Source organism: Filicampus tigris, chromosome 21, assembly GCF_054856515.1.
Source record: "Filicampus tigris isolate MCC_2025a chromosome 21, RoL_Ftig_1.0, whole genome shotgun sequence".
Lineage (NCBI taxonomy): Eukaryota > Metazoa > Chordata > Actinopteri > Syngnathiformes > Syngnathidae > Filicampus > Filicampus tigris.
The window spans coordinates 11,633,841-11,651,766 of record NC_141237.1 but is presented as its reverse complement, the minus strand read 5'-3'; the positions used below and the strand labels follow the sequence as shown (position 1 = coordinate 11,651,766).

The 17,926-nt window shown below is 43.2% G+C and overlaps 1 protein-coding gene across 3 annotated transcripts in view; it reads left to right on the top strand.

Moving 5' to 3' along the window:
* The window catches only part of zfhx4 (zinc finger homeobox 4), an 86,539-nt gene extending 68,789 nt beyond the window's left edge, over positions 1-17,750 (top strand). For all 3 annotated transcript variants that reach the window (XM_086020831.1, XM_086020830.1, XM_086020829.1), the window contains exons 8-12: positions 4,972-5,105; positions 6,829-7,029; positions 7,249-7,366; positions 7,478-12,859; positions 13,340-17,750. In XM_086020831.1, coding sequence (XP_085876957.1) covers positions 4,972-5,105; positions 6,829-7,029; positions 7,249-7,366; positions 7,478-12,859; positions 13,340-14,889 — 7,385 coding nt within the window. In that variant the 3' untranslated portion in view covers positions 14,890-17,750. The remainder of the gene's footprint in view (positions 1-4,971; positions 5,106-6,828; positions 7,030-7,248; positions 7,367-7,477; positions 12,860-13,339) is intronic.
* The last annotated feature ends 176 nt before the right edge of the window (positions 17,751-17,926 follow it).

Below are 17,926 nucleotides of genomic sequence, written 5' to 3'. Positions count from 1 at the left end.
TGTCTTCCTCTCCCATGCAGACACCTTTCCAACACCTACCTTCCATCCATCTCAAAGTAACCCCCCACTCCTTTCCCTGCATCCGAGCGTGCCATACCTTGCTCCATAATGTGAGGCTCAATGAGGCAGAAGGCGAGCCGAGTGAGACTGGGGCCTATTAGTTTGGCTCGTCATCTATCTTTCAGCTCTATCTGTCTGACAGTCCTATCTGAGCGACTGGCGGGGGGGAACCACCATCCAGGCGTTCACCACCGTATATTACCGCTAATGTCATTTAACACCACTGCACACGTGGCCCCCCCGCCCCAAAAAAAAAAAGACCAAACGGTGCAACAATGTCCATGTTGATGCAACTTTAAAGCATGCTAGCTATCTATCTATCTGTCTATCTATCAATATTCCGTTTTTTCCCCCTCTTTTCCCAACTTGAAGTAGTGCAATTTAGCGACTCCTTCCTCAGCCTCCAGTCTGTGGTGCGCTTCAGATGTGTGTATGCGTGATTCCCTATGGAGGGGAAGGATTACAGTGTGGCCAAGTGAGCAGTCTGCCGCTTGCACACTTCATCTCAGAGACGCTTTAAACAAAGAGGGGGCACATAGATGCAGAGGGGAAGAGGGAGATGGCGAAAAAAAAGGGGAGATATGAAGACGGGGGAGGGGCAAGGAAAGGCAGAGTGGGCTTTTCCCTAGCTTCATTTACATTGTCTTTTTAAATCCCATGTCACTTTAGATTAATTATAATCCATGTTATATTCTCCATGCAAATGTCCCTGATGTGGATTACTTCCAGATAGCTTTGTGCTGTGGGTGTAGACGGCGCATGTGACCATGGCTCAGGGGCCTACTTCTTATAAATAACCAACTAAACAAAAGGGCCCGGCATGGAAATGAGCCTGTCACGCGGTCCAAGGAAATTTGCAGATATCTACCTGCTTCAAATTAGCAGAGCTATTACTCATCGTTCCCGCAGTCAAATTTATTAAAAGCATACAAGTTTGGATTGCGCAGATAACATGGGGAAACAAAAAGGATCTACACACAAACCAGATTACATTTTATGTATTCCATATTTTTCTTTTTTTTGAAATTTGCATTCATCTTGCAAATTTCAGATGACTTGTTTTCAGTCCCTCCAAGATGAGATTAAAATATATTAAAGATATTAGCATGTTTAATTACAGGCCCGCAGCTATTCTTCTATGCATGTGTGTGTTTTTTTTTTTTTTTTTTTTCATAACGGCAGCTTGTTGTGCGTCATAGCCGATTTGTCAAATGTGACAAGGCCCTGTTCATATTCATCTCTCTTATCAGATGCAACTGTAACAGAAAAGAGGGCAAGTCATTAAAAAACACACATAAATGGCAAGACAGTTGCTTTTTAACATTCTCTCTCTCTCTCTCTCTCTCTCTCTCTCTCTCTCTCTCTCTCTCTCTCTCTCTCCTTCTGTAGCCCGCTGAGTGCTTCGGTGGGAGTTTGGGGTTCAGAGTGTGTTGTTGTAATGTTATCAAGTGACCGGGGGTCAGCCTAATGCGTAACCTCAGAGCAAGAGACAAGTAAATCATGTCAACCGACCCTCCCCGGCCCATTTTGGCCAGCTCCCCCTCATAGATTTACTGCTTCATAACCTTAGCCAGTCTGCCAGGACTCAGCGGTGCTAAATTGAATACTAAATCCAAGCTGCCGCCACCCAGCCTGCTTCCGCTTAAGTTGTGGAGCCTTTCGTATTTTCATGAAATTGTCTGGAATGGACTCTAATTGCTCAGTTACTTGCACAAGGTCAAAGTATGTAAGTTTGCACCAAATGAAAAAGTTTTTGTCATGAAAATTAGCCACATAGACAAATTATGTCATTAACTCATTCACTACCAGACATTTTGAGAACCTGTTTTACCCTAACGCCTGGAAAAAAATTGAAAAAACATATAAATATGTTCCTGGAATCGAATGGCTGGACTTGTCAAAAGACAAATAAATCCATCAATGGCAGTGAATGAGTTAATAGAAATTTCTTTTACAATGACAATAATGCTCAAATTCCATGCCTCTGTCAGAGAGCGTCATAATGAGAGGTGTAACTAATGTATTGTATTTAGCTGCATGAAAGGGATTGAATATTAGAAAAACCTTGTGGTACGATCCAGTGCATTTGTACAGCGTATTGTTAAATTAATATCCCCGTTGTGTCATTAATTATTCAAATGTGTCATGCAGCTCTTTTATTGGCTTACCATGACATTACGTAACTGCAGTAGAAGATTTTAGATTGAATCGGAGCCCAAGATTGAACATTTTTCATACGCTGAAATTGACAAATCCAGTTTTCCCCATAAAATGTTACGTACGTTCAGTTGGGAGCCCCTGCATTGGATGGGACAGATCCAGACCTAATGTTGTAGTTGCTGATAAGATAGTGTACTTTATGATAGCATCCACATGCAGTTTTATTTAAAAGACAAGCTTGCATTTTTTTCCCCCTCCTCAATTCTTTTTCTTTCTCTTCGCCTCCACTGCTCTTTACTTCTCTCCATCTGAGACTGCGCTTGCTTGTAAGTGCACATCCGTGACACCCGAAACACCACTGACAGTTGCAAATAAAGATGGGTGGCGAGTGTGCTGCGCTCGCCCCCTCTGAAATGCAAAAGGGGGGTGAGTGTCATAAATCTCCTTTTGATTTATCTAATCAAGCCTGCTGCATGCAGACATTTGTCATTGGTAGAGGTGGGGGATGGGGAGTGGCTTGCAGTGGTTACGGGGTGTCAGGTTTATTCGGCCCCGCCGCTTCACTGGGCTGCAGCTGGTGGAGTCCACATGAGGATGGAGGGAAGGTGGGAAAGGCAAAGACGAGGGAGGAGGGAAAAAGGGCAGAGTCATTAAGTGTAGGATGCAGACTCACCCAGACAAAGGAAAACGAGGGGGGTCGTTACCATCTTCTTCTGGATCCTACTCACTCCCATTATTATTTTTTAATGATTCTTGCTATCCTTGCAGACTTTGAGAGCAAACTGGAGCAAATGGATATTTGATTTTCTCTCATAAAATCATAGATGGTATTTGAATTGTGCTTTTACCCCATTGTGCACAATTGGGTTTCAGGTATGTTTGAAGGACACTCGACTTTAGAAGGCATTTCTCCAAACAGCTTCATTATGCACTGGCAGGGCTCGCCATTTAAATCTCTTAAGTGGCCACAGAGAGAATGGCTCTCTCGGCATTCAAGGTTAGCCCAACTGTTTTTCTTGATGAAAGCACCAAGACAAATCTACATCAGAAAGACAGACACACAACCGAGTGTGCAGCCATTACACAAACATACATTCGCATTCCCTATGACAGTAATCAATGGTGATGTGTGAGCTCGCTCCCATCCACCATGTAAATGTGTTTGCAGCCTCTTGTCCGACAATCACCTCATCTCCCCTCGCAAGGATGCAATTTAGTTGCAAATTGAGTGAAAGACGGAGGCAAAAATTGAAAGTTGAAATTAGAATTGGTCATAATGAATAGGGGAGGTGGGACGCCGGAGAGCAGAAAGGTCAGGTTATATGATGGCTGCATTAAAGTGTCAGAGGCCTGTCATGGAAGACATAATGTGCACACATACATGCACACCAACACACATGCGAGCCCTGCAGGGCCCGTGGCAAGCGGCATAAGACAAGATTACCTTACTATTCTGAGCTGCGGACCAATTTTGTTCTTGGAAATTCACATTGTGCCCTTGTGGGGTTTTTTTCCCCCTTTTCTCCCTCCCTTCTTCCCTCTTGTCACTTCCCTTGACAGGCCAATATTTCAGGCTCCAGATATAGGGGATTACAAATAAAATAAGTGGAACGCCTACTTAATGCAACAGAATTAAAATGCATGAACGGGCCAGAGGAATTGATATGCACCCAATAAAAACATGAGCCACGTAATAATATGAAATACACTTTTTTTTTTCTTCTCTCTCTTCTACCCCCTCGCCATGTATCAGTGCTTTGATTTCCCCCTTTTTTCGCTTGTGCATCTAGCGTGAAGCGTTGATTCGCTAGAGTGAGGCTCGCATATTCGCATATTGCCTTGAGTGACCAGGGGAGGGAGGGGTTTGTGGATGATGACTTGGAGGGGGGTGGGCGGCGGGGGGGGGGGGGGGGGGGGTTGACGGCTAGGAGAGTTTTCTGTTGCTGGGTCTTTGTTTTGCACCGGCTGTGTCGAGCTGCGGCGCCTGTATGTGAGGATGAAGCTAATGAAAGATTTATCACTAAATACAACCAGAGGCTGATCTCCCCACATTGGCCGCTGTTTGTTAACGTCACACACACTTACACATGCACGTACAAATCGACACACGCACTACTGTACCACCGGCCGTGACGAACACCCCCCGAAAATGTTGCATCTCGTGCAGACAGAGGCATAGCTGAAGCAGCTGGGGAAATGTATATGATCTAATGAAGTGTATAATATTACCATAACATTTAATGTATGTCGTGCTGTGATAATGAGGCTGCCAGAGTTTCCTCCATTTCACATGGCCTCAGGGCAGGAAGTGCGTGTGTTAGTGGGTGTGCATGAGTGATACAGCCCGTGCCTGCACACGACACAAGTTGTGTCGGTACCAAACCTTTTAAATGGTCACCTATGTATCTCCTTGAAAAGTGTTTTGATCCACAGTTCATGAACACATCATGGTTTAAGTGTCCTTTCTTCCTGCAAAAAGAAAACAATGGAACAAAATATTTCAGAATAATATTCATGCTTTTATTATTATTTAACGGCAGTGGTACCCGACCGTTCAACCATCCATTTCATGGGCTGAAGCATTCGGGTACATCGCTCAGGCCATTCATAAACCCACTGCAAAATTTTTTTATTAATAACATTGATTTTAAAGTAAAAGAAAGTTCAAGCTAGGTTTGATAACTTACGTTTTTTAAGAGATACAAAACATGTTTTTATTTTTAATGAATGGTCTTCTTTTCCCCATTTAAGGAGTGAATGCCACATCCAAAGAATCAACTGGACAGAACACAGCGGTGAAACATTCACTTCAGCCCGATCAACAAATTGAAAGCCCACCCAAAAGACCCAAATCTGTTGAAATGAGGAACTCCACCACTGAACAGGTACTGGTCTGTGTAATCTTTCCGTTGTGCAACACAAGTTGAATTATACAGGAGAAATTCCCAGTTGGTGATGATGGTTTTATCTAACTAATAGAGTTTTTTGAGGTGCACTGACGGATTTGTTACTATTTGAACTACAACACAACTGCATGTTTATTTGGATTTGTGTGGATTTATTTAAAATGGACATCTGGTAGACCATGTCCGACTGTTTTGGCAACATAGCTAACTGTACCAAAAGGCACTATTTCATAAGGATGCATATACATCCAATCTTTGTACTTGTGAAATCTTTGAGGCAAACTTTCCTGAAGTTAGTCATTACTAACTCCGGTTTCAAGGCCATTGGTTGTGTATTAGGTCCTAAGCTGACTTTCACGCAGTTGAAGTGAGATCAATTCCCACTCCATTCACAACCCATTATTGACTGCCAATCAATCCAGAGTATTGTCTGCCTTTCACCCCAAGTCAGTTGGGATACACTCCAGCTCCTGCCATGACCCTGAACAAAATAAACACTACAGGAAATGGGAATTTGGGAAGCTCCAGTTTCCTTGGAACATGTTAAACACAGTCCTCTATTCCCTCCTTGGTAGAACTTTTTACAAGAACAGTCAACATGCTCTTAAACAGAATACCTGTACTCGTCTTGTGGCTCTCTCCCTGCTACTCCCTATTTTGCATCTCTTTATATGTGGTTTTAAATTAGATTATGAAGTATTAGCCCGTCTGGGTCCTATAAAAATGGAAAACCTTGTCATTCAGAAATGGATTCTATTAAGACAGTTGGTAGAGAGGCAGCTATGTTCTCCCTGTAATGTGCGCCTGGGGACGTGGCTTGGAAGAGTATACAATCTTGTCATTTGTAATCTCCTGATTAAAGCTCTTGGCCAGTTATGTTTTCAGCAAAATGAGTATACTTTAATTAATTATTTGAAATTGGGCAATTCTACATCTATGTTAAGGCCCTGATACACCAAACCGACGTCGGAGGTCGTGAAGCGTCGTGGCGTCTTTAAGCGCCGTCTGATTGGTGTAGTGGCCAACGTCGTAGTAAGCGTCTTGGGGTCGTTCAAGTATATTGAATCGGCGTCACCAGTCGTGACATTTGGTCACTCTGATTGGCTGTTAGCTAGCAAATCAGCGCTTGAAGCACCAACGGGATGTGACAAATGTGGATGAACAGTGAGCACGCCTTCGCTGCCTTAATCTTCTTACAAGTACAAGAGCAAAGGTTGACAATGTAAGTATTTCACAATACCGTGTCAAGAACGTGAGGGTTTACTTCGCGTGGGAGTTCATCGTGAGCGAAGAATATAGCCGAATGAATTGTTTACGTTGTTATAATCCGCCCCCCCGGCCAACAGCTTTCCGGTTGGATTTTTCTAACAATGAGAAATAGTGACTACCGCCGCCGCTGGTACGGAAGGGTATTACATCTTATGCATGCGCAGTAGTTACTTTAATGGTCAGAGTCGCTGTCTGTCGTTGCGGTGTGTTTTGCCAGCGTGACGTGCCGACAGCTGGCCGGACGCCACAGGGGGTAAGCTTCTGTCACTGTTGGTGAACGTTGTTTTGGTGTATCAGGGCCTCTAGAGAGAGCTCAACATGCATGGAGATTCTATGTCCCAAATGCATGGGCATTTTCACTCGTATTATTAGTTGCTTTATCTGGCTGCATTACATGCAAATGTAACTCAACCCAGCTACATTTTTGTTCTAGGTTCAACAGTGTCCCTATTGCAACTTCAGCAGTAAAGATGCCAACCGTATGCAGCTCCATGTGATGTCCCAGCATTCCATGCAGCCAGTGATCCGCTGCCCACTATGTCAGGATGTCCTCAGCAACAAGATTCACCTGCAGCTGCATCTCACCCACCTTCACAGTGTGGCACCTGACTGTGTAGAAAAGCTCATTATGACGGTATGTAAAGACTGTGTGCATGTGCGCGTGTAATTGCCTCTAATTGCATGGCATAATTTCATCACGGAGACGAAGTGACCTCGCTGTCCTCACTGCCAATTACAAAAGTTTTACGGAACATTTGCCTTTGAAACTATTGTCCTCACAGTCAGAAATTGGAGGTGACCCACTTTTGAAGCTGTTGTAATGAAAGAGAAACTATTTATTTGATCTCGATAGGTTGTTGGACCTGATACGACAGGCTCAAATAGTACTATTCATCCCCAAGCTGGACAAGACAAGGGACTGCCTTCAATAGATTCAGCGGTCTCTCATGATCAATCTGGAAAATCGCAAGGTACACAGCACCCTCAGCAGCATTTAATTCAAACATTGTATCTTAATATGACCTACATTCAGTTCTATTGACAGCGAGTTAACACTTTAAAATTATGTCGTCTGCTTTAAGGAAACTCTTCAAAAGACGAATTGGCAAGTCAAGATAAGAATGTATTAGACCTCCAAGGTCAGGAAATGAAGCCCCCAAAGGAGGCCTCAGAGGCTCCAGACTGGAGGAGAGCAAGCGGGTTAGGGCATGACAGCAAGTCCCCTGATTCGCTTCAGGATCATCTCAGCGAACTCCAGAGGCTTCAACAGCAGCAGCAGCAGCTGTCGGTGTCTGACCGCCATGTCTACAAGTACCGTTGTAATCACTGCAGCCTGGCCTTCAAGACAATGCAGAAGCTCCAGATACATTCCCAGTACCATGCCATCAGAGCAGCTACTATGTGCAGCCTTTGCCAGCGGAGCTTCAGGACATTCCTTGCCCTCAGGAAGCATTTGGAGAATGGGCATCCTGAACTAACTGAGGCTGAAGTGCAGCAACTGATTGGAAATCTCCCTCTGAATGGCGATATCACTGAGAGTGAAGCCAGGGCTTTGGAGGAAGCTCAGGCATTTGAACATGACTTGGATAAGGATGATGAAATGGATCAAGAAGAGAAGCCCAGTCCTACCGGAAGTGACAGCAGCTCTCTGATAGATGACATGGGAGCAGAACCGAAACGGACCTTGCCATTTAGGAAAGGGCCAAATTTCACTATGGAGAAATTTTTAGATCCTTCTAGACCTTACAAGTGCACAGTATGTAAGGAGTCTTTCACTCAGAAGAATATTTTACTGGTCCACTATAATTCTGTTTCCCATCTGCACAAGTTGAAGAAAGTCCTTCAAGAGGCATCAAGTCCAGTTCCCCAAGATACCGGCAACAACATTGACAACAAACCATTCAAATGCAATATTTGCAGTGTTGCATATAGCCAAAGTTCAACACTTGAGATTCACATGAGGTCGGTACTCCACCAGACTAAAGCTCGAACAGCCAAATCTGAAATAAGTGGCAATAGCACTGGAACTAGTGGTCCAGTGCCAGCAAAAAGTCCTGCTCCAAGCACACAAGGAAACAACAGCAGCACGGACTCTGCTCAAAGTGGAACACCATCAGCTAATAAAGAAAATACCTTGGAACCCAAAGACGCTAATAGCAACAACAACACAAAACAAACTACTGAACATGTTTCAGCACAGTCAAGCAGCCACCAGTCAGCCCAGTCCTCAGTGCAACTGCAAATGCAACTTCAACATGAACTACAGCAACAGGCTGCTTTCTTCCAGCCTCAATTTCTTAACCCAGCTTTCTTTCCTCATTTCCCAATGACCCCAGAAGCATTGCTGCAATTTCAACAGCCACAATTCTTATTCCCCTTCTACATCCCAGGAGCAGAGTTCAACCTTAGTCCGGAGCTTGCTCTGCATTCAGCTGCAGCTTTTGGAATGCCAGGTCTTACAGGATCCTTCCTAGAAGATTTGAAGCAGCAGATGCAACAGCAGCACCAACTGCAACAGGCTCAACAGCAACAGCAGCAGCAGCAACAACAACAGCAAGTCTCACAGACACAGTCACAGATTCAGCAACAGAAGAACCAGCAAATCCTAAACCAAAAACCTAAAATGGAGCCTAGCAATTCATCAGTCTCAGATATTCAAATGTCAAAAGAGAAAGAAGACCACCTTGATAAACAAGACAGCAGAACAAAGTTGGAAAATGGATATGATGCTTTAATGGATGGGGCAAAAGACAACAAAGACACTAAGAAGTCAAAATTCTCTGAGCCATTGATTCCTCCTCCTCGCATTGTGTCAGGAGCTAGGGGTAATGCTGCCAAAGCACTGTTGGAGAATTTTGGTTTTGAACTTGTCATCCAGTACAATGAAAATAGACAGAAGAACCAAAAGAAAACTAAAGATGGAGGTGAACAAATGGATGTGAACACTGATAAGCTTGAGTGTGGAATGTGTGGAAAGCTCTTCTCCAATATGCTTATTCTCAAAAGCCACCAAGAGCATGTGCATAGTCAGTTTTTCCCATATGTAGAGCTTGAAAAGTTTGCCCAGCAATACAGAGAGGCCTATGACAAACTCTACCCAATCAACCCAGCTTCGCCCGAGACGCCACCGCCACCACCACCACCACCTCCACCTCCTCCACCTCCTCCTGCGACTGCCACAGTGACAACACCACAACCAACATCAACCTCAATGACAAAGCCCCAAACTCCAACACCATCGCCAGTTGCTGCCCCCCATCAGACCTCACACCAAACTACACACCAGACATCACCACTGCAGCCACCACATCCATCCCCAACCCCCACTGCTCCTCCTGCACCTCCACAAGTGCAACTTCCTGTTCCTTTGGATCTTCCCCTTTTCCCACCGCTCATGATGCAATCCGTCCAGCACCCAGGATTGCCCCCTCAATTGGCCCTCCAGTTGCCTACTATGGATTCTCTCTCCACCGACCTTACACAACTCTGTCAGCAACAATTGGGACTTGATCCAAACTTCCTCCGCCAGTCCCAGTTTAAGCGACCACGAACTCGTATAACTGATGACCAGCTTAAAATCCTCCGTGCCAACTTTGACATCAACAATTCTCCCAATGAAGAGCAAATTCAGGAGATGTCAGAGAAGTCTGGTTTGCCTCAAAAGGTCATAAAGCACTGGTTCCGTAACACCCTCTTCAAAGAGAGGCAGCGGAGCAAAGACTCCCCCTACAATTTTAATATTCCTCCCATTACTACTTTGGATGATATACGAATAGAGACTCAGCTAAACACCCATGAATACTACAGGACCGAGTCAGCAATCAACAAGAGGTCTTCCAGAACCAGATTCACAGATTACCAATTGAGGGTTCTTCAAGATTTCTTTGACACCAATGCCTATCCCAAGGATGATGAAATTGAGCAACTTTCCACTGTCCTTAATCTACCAACACGAGTCATTGTTGTGTGGTTCCAAAATGCACGGCAGAAAGCTCGTAAAAGCTATGAGAACCAGGCCGATTGTAAAGACAGTGAGAAAAAAGAGCTGACTAATGAACGTTACATCAGAACCAGCAACATGCAGTACCAGTGTAAAAAGTGCAGCATTGTTTTCCCACGTATCTTCGACCTCATCACTCACCAGAAGAAGCTGTGTTACAAGGATGAAGATGAGGAAGGTAATGAGGAAAACCAATGTGAAGAATACACAGATGATCAAGCTCCAAATAGAATGATGCAACAATCATTAGAGCCACCTAAACATTCCCAGGGAACTGCTACCAGCTCTGGCTCAAGCTCCCCTGTGATGGCCTCCCCTCGTGCCAGCATTGGAAAAGCCTCTCCTAAGCCGGACTTTGAACCTCGCTCTGAAAGTGACCCAAATAAAACTGAGACTGCACCCTCACCAGTTGTCAAATCTCTACCAGAACCAAGGCCATCAAAAGCTTGCACACCTCAACCACCCCTTCAGAAAGTTGCCCAGCCTCCTATGTCAAGACCCCATTCCCAGCCACAGGCAGCCACAGTGCCCTCCAGTCCTCTCTCCTTGGCCCTTTCCTCCCTCACAAACAACCTCCCGCACCAGATGCTTCAGTATCAGTGTGACCAGTGTAAGATTGCATTCCCTACGGTGGAACTCTGGCAGGAGCATCAACACATGCATTTCTTGGCAGCCCAGAACCAATTCCTGCACTCACAGTTCCTTGAAAGACCCATTGATATGCCCTATATGATATTTGACCCAAACAACCCACTAATGGCTAGCCAGCTATTATCTGGAGGTCTCTCCCAAATCTCTTCACAAGGTAGTACTGGTTTGACCTCTGCTGCAGGGTCAGCAGCAATGAAGAGAAAATTAGATGATAAGGATGAAAGTGTCAATGATAAAGATGGTGGAAACAGTAGTGAAGAACAACACAGAGATAAGCGCCTGAGAACAACCATCACACCTGAACAACTTGAGGTCCTTTATGACAAATACCTAATTGATTCTAATCCAACAAGAAAAATGTTGGATCACATTGCAAGAGAGGTGGGCTTAAAAAAGAGAGTAGTACAAGTCTGGTTCCAAAACACTCGTGCTCGAGAGAGAAAGGGGCAGTTTCGAGCAATTGGACCCTCCCAGTCCCACAAAAAATGCCCCTTTTGCAGGGCCCTGTTCAAAGCTAAGTCAGCTCTAGATAGTCACATACGATCTAGACACTGGCACGAGGCGAAGCAAGCAGGCTTTAGTTTGCCACCAAGTCCAATGATGAATCAAGACAATGACAGAGGTGAAAGCCCCAAGTATAATTTCTTTGACTTCTCACAGCTGCCTACCAAGACTGAGCCAAATGATTATGAGTTGCCTACTGCATCATCAACCCCAGTAAAACCATCTGAAGCGCAACTAAAAAACTTCTTAAGCCCTTCATCATTAAAAGCTGAAAACTGTGATGAAACTGATGGGCCTAATGTTAACTCAGCAGATCTAACATCTTATGATCTTAGCAAGATGGACTTTGATGAGACATCATCAATTAATACAGCCATTAGCGACGCTACAACTGGAGATGAGGGCAATAACAATGAGGTTGAAAGCTTCACAGCTAACGGAGGGGACAAGTTGTCTGACAACAAGTGCGGCATGATGTCAAATTCTGATGGTGGCAATGACCGATTCCAATTCAGTATGGTGAGCCCTGCCCTCAGTTTCTCCGGAAAAGACTGTGACTCTTACTATAGCTCCCGAGATGATGACCTTGATGATACCAATGACAGAAGTGAATCGTCAAGCCTCGCTGATCCCAGTTCGCCAAGTCCATTTGGTGCGGGTAACCCCTTCAAGTCTGGTAAAGGCACCAATGCTGGGGATAGGCCTGGCCATAAACGATTCAGGACACAGATGAGTAACCTGCAACTCAAAGTCCTCAAAGCCTGTTTCAGCGATTACCGCACTCCTACAATGCAAGAGTGTGAGATGCTGGGCAATGAGATTGGACTTCCCAAGCGTGTTGTCCAAGTGTGGTTCCAGAATGCCAGAGCTAAAGAAAAGAAATTCAAGATAAACATTGGAAAGCCATTCATAATAAGTCAAGGCTCCCCAGATGGACCAAGGCCAGAGTGTACTTTGTGTTGTATAAAGTACACTCCACGAATGTCCATCCGAGACCACATCTTCTCTAAACAGCACATCACCAAAGTGCAAGAAACCCTGGGAAACCAGGTAGATAGGGAAAAGGACTACCTAGCACCAACCACTGTCAGACAGCTGATGGCCCAGCAAGAGCTTGATCGCATGAAGAAAGCTGGTGAGGGACTCGGTCTACCTGGCCAGCAGCAACAGACAGCTGTGGACAACAATAATGCACTTCATGGCCTTAGCCTGCCCTCAGGCTACCCAGGGATCTCTGGCCTTCCGCCAGTGCTACTTCCTGGAGTCAACGGGCCATCATCACTTCCTGTTTTCCCACCCAACACACCTGGTGAGTTAGTATGACAAACCATGACAAAATAGACTACAAATTTTATGAACTGATCTTGATCATGCACTGTTTTATTCTTCAATACTGCTGTTTATGCTGTATCACAGTGGTGTTAGTCAGAAAGTCCTATTTTTAAATACAATTTTGAAATTACAATGGTTGGCATAATGCATGCATGATTTTCATCATCAGAGTTGAACTGGTAATGAGATTTTTGTACAACAAATGTATATTTATCATGGCTTTCATTTTTTTCTTTTCATTTCCTAATTATTGGTTCAGCATATTTATAGAACTATATGAAGACTGACTGACGTTTTAAAGCACGTGACAGTTTTGATCCATAACAAAATCTGAATAAGAGGTTTAAAAAAACATGACGAGATAAATACTTTGGTAACTTGACAGCAAATTTCCCCAATTTGTGGTTGAATATCTAAATATTGAATATTTCCATATCTATATACTACTGTATTTCAGCTTTAGCATCTCCTGGTGCTGGCATGCTTGGGTTCCCTACACCAGCCACCCCATCTCCTGCCATGTCTATCAGCACTACCCCAACCAAGACTATTCTGCAGACTCCTCCTCCTCCTCCACCTCCTCCTCCTCTCCCCTCCACACCTTTGGCAGCAGTAAATAATACAGAGCAGCAAGGTAAAGACTCAGAGAGTGACAACAGTAAAACAACAGGAGACAAGCCACCACAGATGAAGACAAAGGGCAGCGAGAAAGAGAGCGGCTCACGGCCCGAGACCCCCAGCATGGCCAAGAAGAGGGAGAAACTAGCTTCAGCAAAACCAGGAAGTGAGCCTCCACTGGACACAGCAAAGCTGCAGGCCCTGCAGAGTGCTCTGGCCACAAGTGATCCCAGTTCTTTTTTGGGAGGGCAATTCCTGCCTTACTTCCTTCCTGGATTCCCGAACTGCTTCTCACCCCAGCTTCCTAGAGGGGTCCAACCAGGGGGCTATTTCCCACCGCTTTGTGGGATGGAGACCCTGTTCCCGTACGGTCCTGCAGCAGTCCCACAAGCTGCTATGGCTGCTGGTCTCTCCCCGACAGCTCTTCTACAGCAGTATCAGCAGTACCAGCAGTCCCTCCAAGATTCTCTGCAAAAGCAACAACAGCAGCAGCAGAAACAATTGGAGCAACAGCAGAAGCAGCACCAGAAATCAACCCCTGTGAAGACACCCCAGAGCATGAAGGGCACCACAACCATCACTTTCAAACCAAAAGAAGCTAGTGATACTAAGGATGACACCAACACAGGCTCTTCAACAGAAAGCACAAAAGAAGAACCGAAAACAGATACCAAAAGTACCAAGGATTTTCCAGATGCTTTTATTGTACCGTCCATCAAGCATGAGTTTATATGCAGGAAGTGCCAGATGATTTTTGCTGATGAAGATTCTGTGGTGCGTCATCAAAAATCCCTCTGTTACTTCGGACACACTTTTAGTGACCCACAAGAGACGGTACTTCGAAAGGCAGTGAGCAACTACACGTGTGTCGCCTGCAATGTGGTCGTCAATGGGAATGAAGCACTTGGCCAACACCTTCAGTCGAGCTTGCACAAAGAGAAAACAATCAAACAAGCAATGAGAAATGCCAAAGAGCATACTAGATTATTACCTCATTCTGTCTGCTCCCCTACTCCTAACACCACATCTACCTCGCAGTCTGCAGCTTCTTCTAATAACACCTTTCCTCATCTGTCTCGCTTGTCCATGAAGTCCTGGCCTAATGTCTTGTTCCAGGCCACCACCACAGCCCAGAAAGCTGCTTCCTCCTCCTCCCCGTCAGCCTCTCCTCCTCCCCCCCTGTCCTCGCCGTCAACGGTTACCTCAACTTCCTGCAGCACCTCAGGGGTTCCAACTTCACTACCCACAGAGAGTTGTTCAGATGAGTCTGACAATGAGCTAAGCCAGAAGCTGGACGACTTAGATAATGCGTTGGAAGTCAAGGCAAAGCCGGCCTCTGGCTTAGACGCGAGCTTCAGTAGTATCAGAATGGATATGTTCAGTGTGTAGGAGTGACAAAAGGATCCCTTGCTTAAAGAAAAAAAAAATAAGACTTTTTAAACTGCAGTTCCAAAGTTTCTCTTAACCCAAAAAAATTCAGTACCAAATGATTGACTCAGGATTGTTTTTCCCATATTGATATGCTGGCAAGATATTGATTGATGTTTTTTTTTTTTGTTATGGACAGAACTGTTGCAGATGCTTGACTGAGCTTATATTGTATACAAAAACACGGAGTAGGGAAAAAAATTTCCACAGGCTCCCTCAATGTGGGGGCTTGTTTCAAGCCAAAAACTCTCATGATAGCAAATTGCACCTCAGCTGGATTGTTTTCCAAATGCTAGCATGTACTGTATGGGATGACGATCCAGAACCCTCAAAGAGAATCTCTCTTAGTTTTTAGATAGGTGTAATTCAGTAGCTTTAAATTCTCAGGTCAGATAACATAACATTTCTCATTTGTTAAAGCAGCAAGCCTGGGTACACTTGGCTTATAACCAAAACATGTCAAGCTTTATCGGACGCATTTCCTTGGTGTGTATAGAGTACCAAGAGACAATATAACTGTTACAATGGACGATGTGCATATTCTTTTAGTTGTGCCCTACAAAGACAGTGTGGTTTTGCTATTGAGGGAATTTAGGATGAGAAAGTAAATGTGTCTGACAACCCTGTGTTTGCCAGTTTTGAATACAACAAAATGTAATTATTTCCTTGCCCCCTTTTTGTTCTTGTGCTCTATACTAATCTGTGCCAACCTTCTCACTTGTACCTCTGCTCACACCCTTTTCTGAAGAGGTAATAACTCTAGTTTTGATAGACTCTCCGATCATGTGAATAGAACATTTTTTTCTTTGGTGAATTGCTGTACTGTTACGGTACCTGCTTGTGTCTGGACTATAGTGCACTTATTTCGTTTTTATTTGTCTTTTTACCATATAAGTAGGCCATTTGTTAATTTAATAGAGATTTTTTTGTTCGTTTGTTTTGTATGTTTGTATGTATGTGTTTTAATTATTATTTGTGTCAATTGCAGCAGCATATTGGTCCATATGTGTTACAGGATTGATGCTTAACAATCTATTTAACAATTGGTGCATCCATGAAAGCAGTACTGTATACTTGAAACTGTTAAGGTACAAGTTGGTCATGATGTTTTAAAAAAAAAAAAAAAAAAAGGTATGATCATTTGTTTGCAAATATGCTGCTTTAAAAAAACACAGCATTTGTGTTGTATACTCAACAATTTCATTTACTTGTAGGACTGAAATCAGTGTTACACTAGTGACTAGTGCTAGTGACTACATAGGTGGACATCCTCCCATCAATTCTCCGGGCACTTGTGATCATCTTCATTTAACGAAAGAATTTCAACATTGCAAAGTATTACCTTACAAAAGTTTTGCTGCTACTGTGTAATTGTATTTTACCTGCCATTATTTCTCTTAAAACTACAACCAGACAAAATACTGATCCATGAATTAATTTGCTTCTGCTATTTTTTTTTATTTTTTTTTTATGTTACGTTGTTAATTTTGCTGTGGAACTAAGAATGTGAAAACTGTCAAAGGGTGTTCAGTTTAATTTTTTGTTTGTTTGTTTGTTTGTTTGTTTGTATGTTTTGTTTTAAGAATCACTTTCTAGTTTGGTCATTGAAACTACGTGATTCATTCCAAAGTAACAGAAGGCTATTTGTATGAAAGAAAAAGGCTTGTGAACAAAAAGAGCAAAGCTGTTGTACATATTCATAGTTGGCTGTGCATGGTACAAATTTATTAATATGAAGAAATGCAAAAATGTATTGCTTTTTGGTATTTCCTATTCTGAGATGAGCAAGTAGCATGTAATGCAACTGTTTGACAGGTTAAATCAAATCATGCTTAGTTATTGTTTCAAACAATTAAATCAAGTAACATTTCCTCTTATGTTTTATTATAAAGGTGTTATTTCCCAAAGTTTGAAAGCAAATGTCCGTTTTTGATTTTTCTGTGTGAGCTTTTTGTCCATTTGGATTTTTAGTATTTTATCAGTTACTTTAATCCTGAAGACACTTTTCGATTGTGTTTCCTAAGAGACATTCTGGCCTCCCAAGGTGCAATTTTGCCATTGTACAAACATGAGCGACTGTCCTGATTCCAAAGGCTTTCACAACTTGGCTTTTTGCCTTTCCCCACTCGGTGGCTCAGCATTTTAAGACTGAACTTGTCGCTTGCTAGCATCGCGTGCTAAGATGCTAGCATCACAGACAGGACGCTTTCCACACCAAGGACTGGTAAAAGCTAACAAACCAACAAAACGGATGGTCCAACAGCAACTGTACATAGTTATTGCAACTGCACAGCAGCCAAAAACAAAAAAAAAGGAACTTGAAAAAAAAAAAAAAAAAAAGGAAAAAAAAAGTGGACGGATTGTGTCATGTTTATGAGGACAGCCTTTAAAAGGTTGAAAATTGGAATTGTTCTTCTGGATGTCAAAGGGATTTTCATGGCGCAATCATATCCTACTCAATATGTACTCTTCAACATCTGGGTTACATAGGAAATGCACCCTGAGGTTTTATTAAGAAGAAGCCCCTACGGCTAAAACTTTAAATAAACTAAACCAAAAATGTTATTGATGTTTTATATATAGAGAGTAGTCGCATTAGTTTTTGTTACTGTACTGTTTGAGGTCTCAACTGTACCGTATCACGGTAATAACATGGTTTTGGAACCTTTTATTTTATTTTATTTTTTAATTTGTCACAGACCTGTTGTCATAGTTGAAATGACGTTTATTGTAGATGGTATTTGAACAACTTCTGGAAATAGTTCATCAAGTATGTTTGTTGCTCATTGTTGTGATACATTAAAAACTGTATCTGCAAACCACTTTTGTCTCTATTTGAATATATATATATATATTTGGCCTTTATTTTTCTCTTACACTTAACATTTAATTGTCCAATTACTACTCATTATTTTGCATTAAGTTAAGGCAACATTAGTTGATGTGGATGTAATAATGGCATCATTGCATCCCTCTCTCTCTCTCTCTCTCTATATAT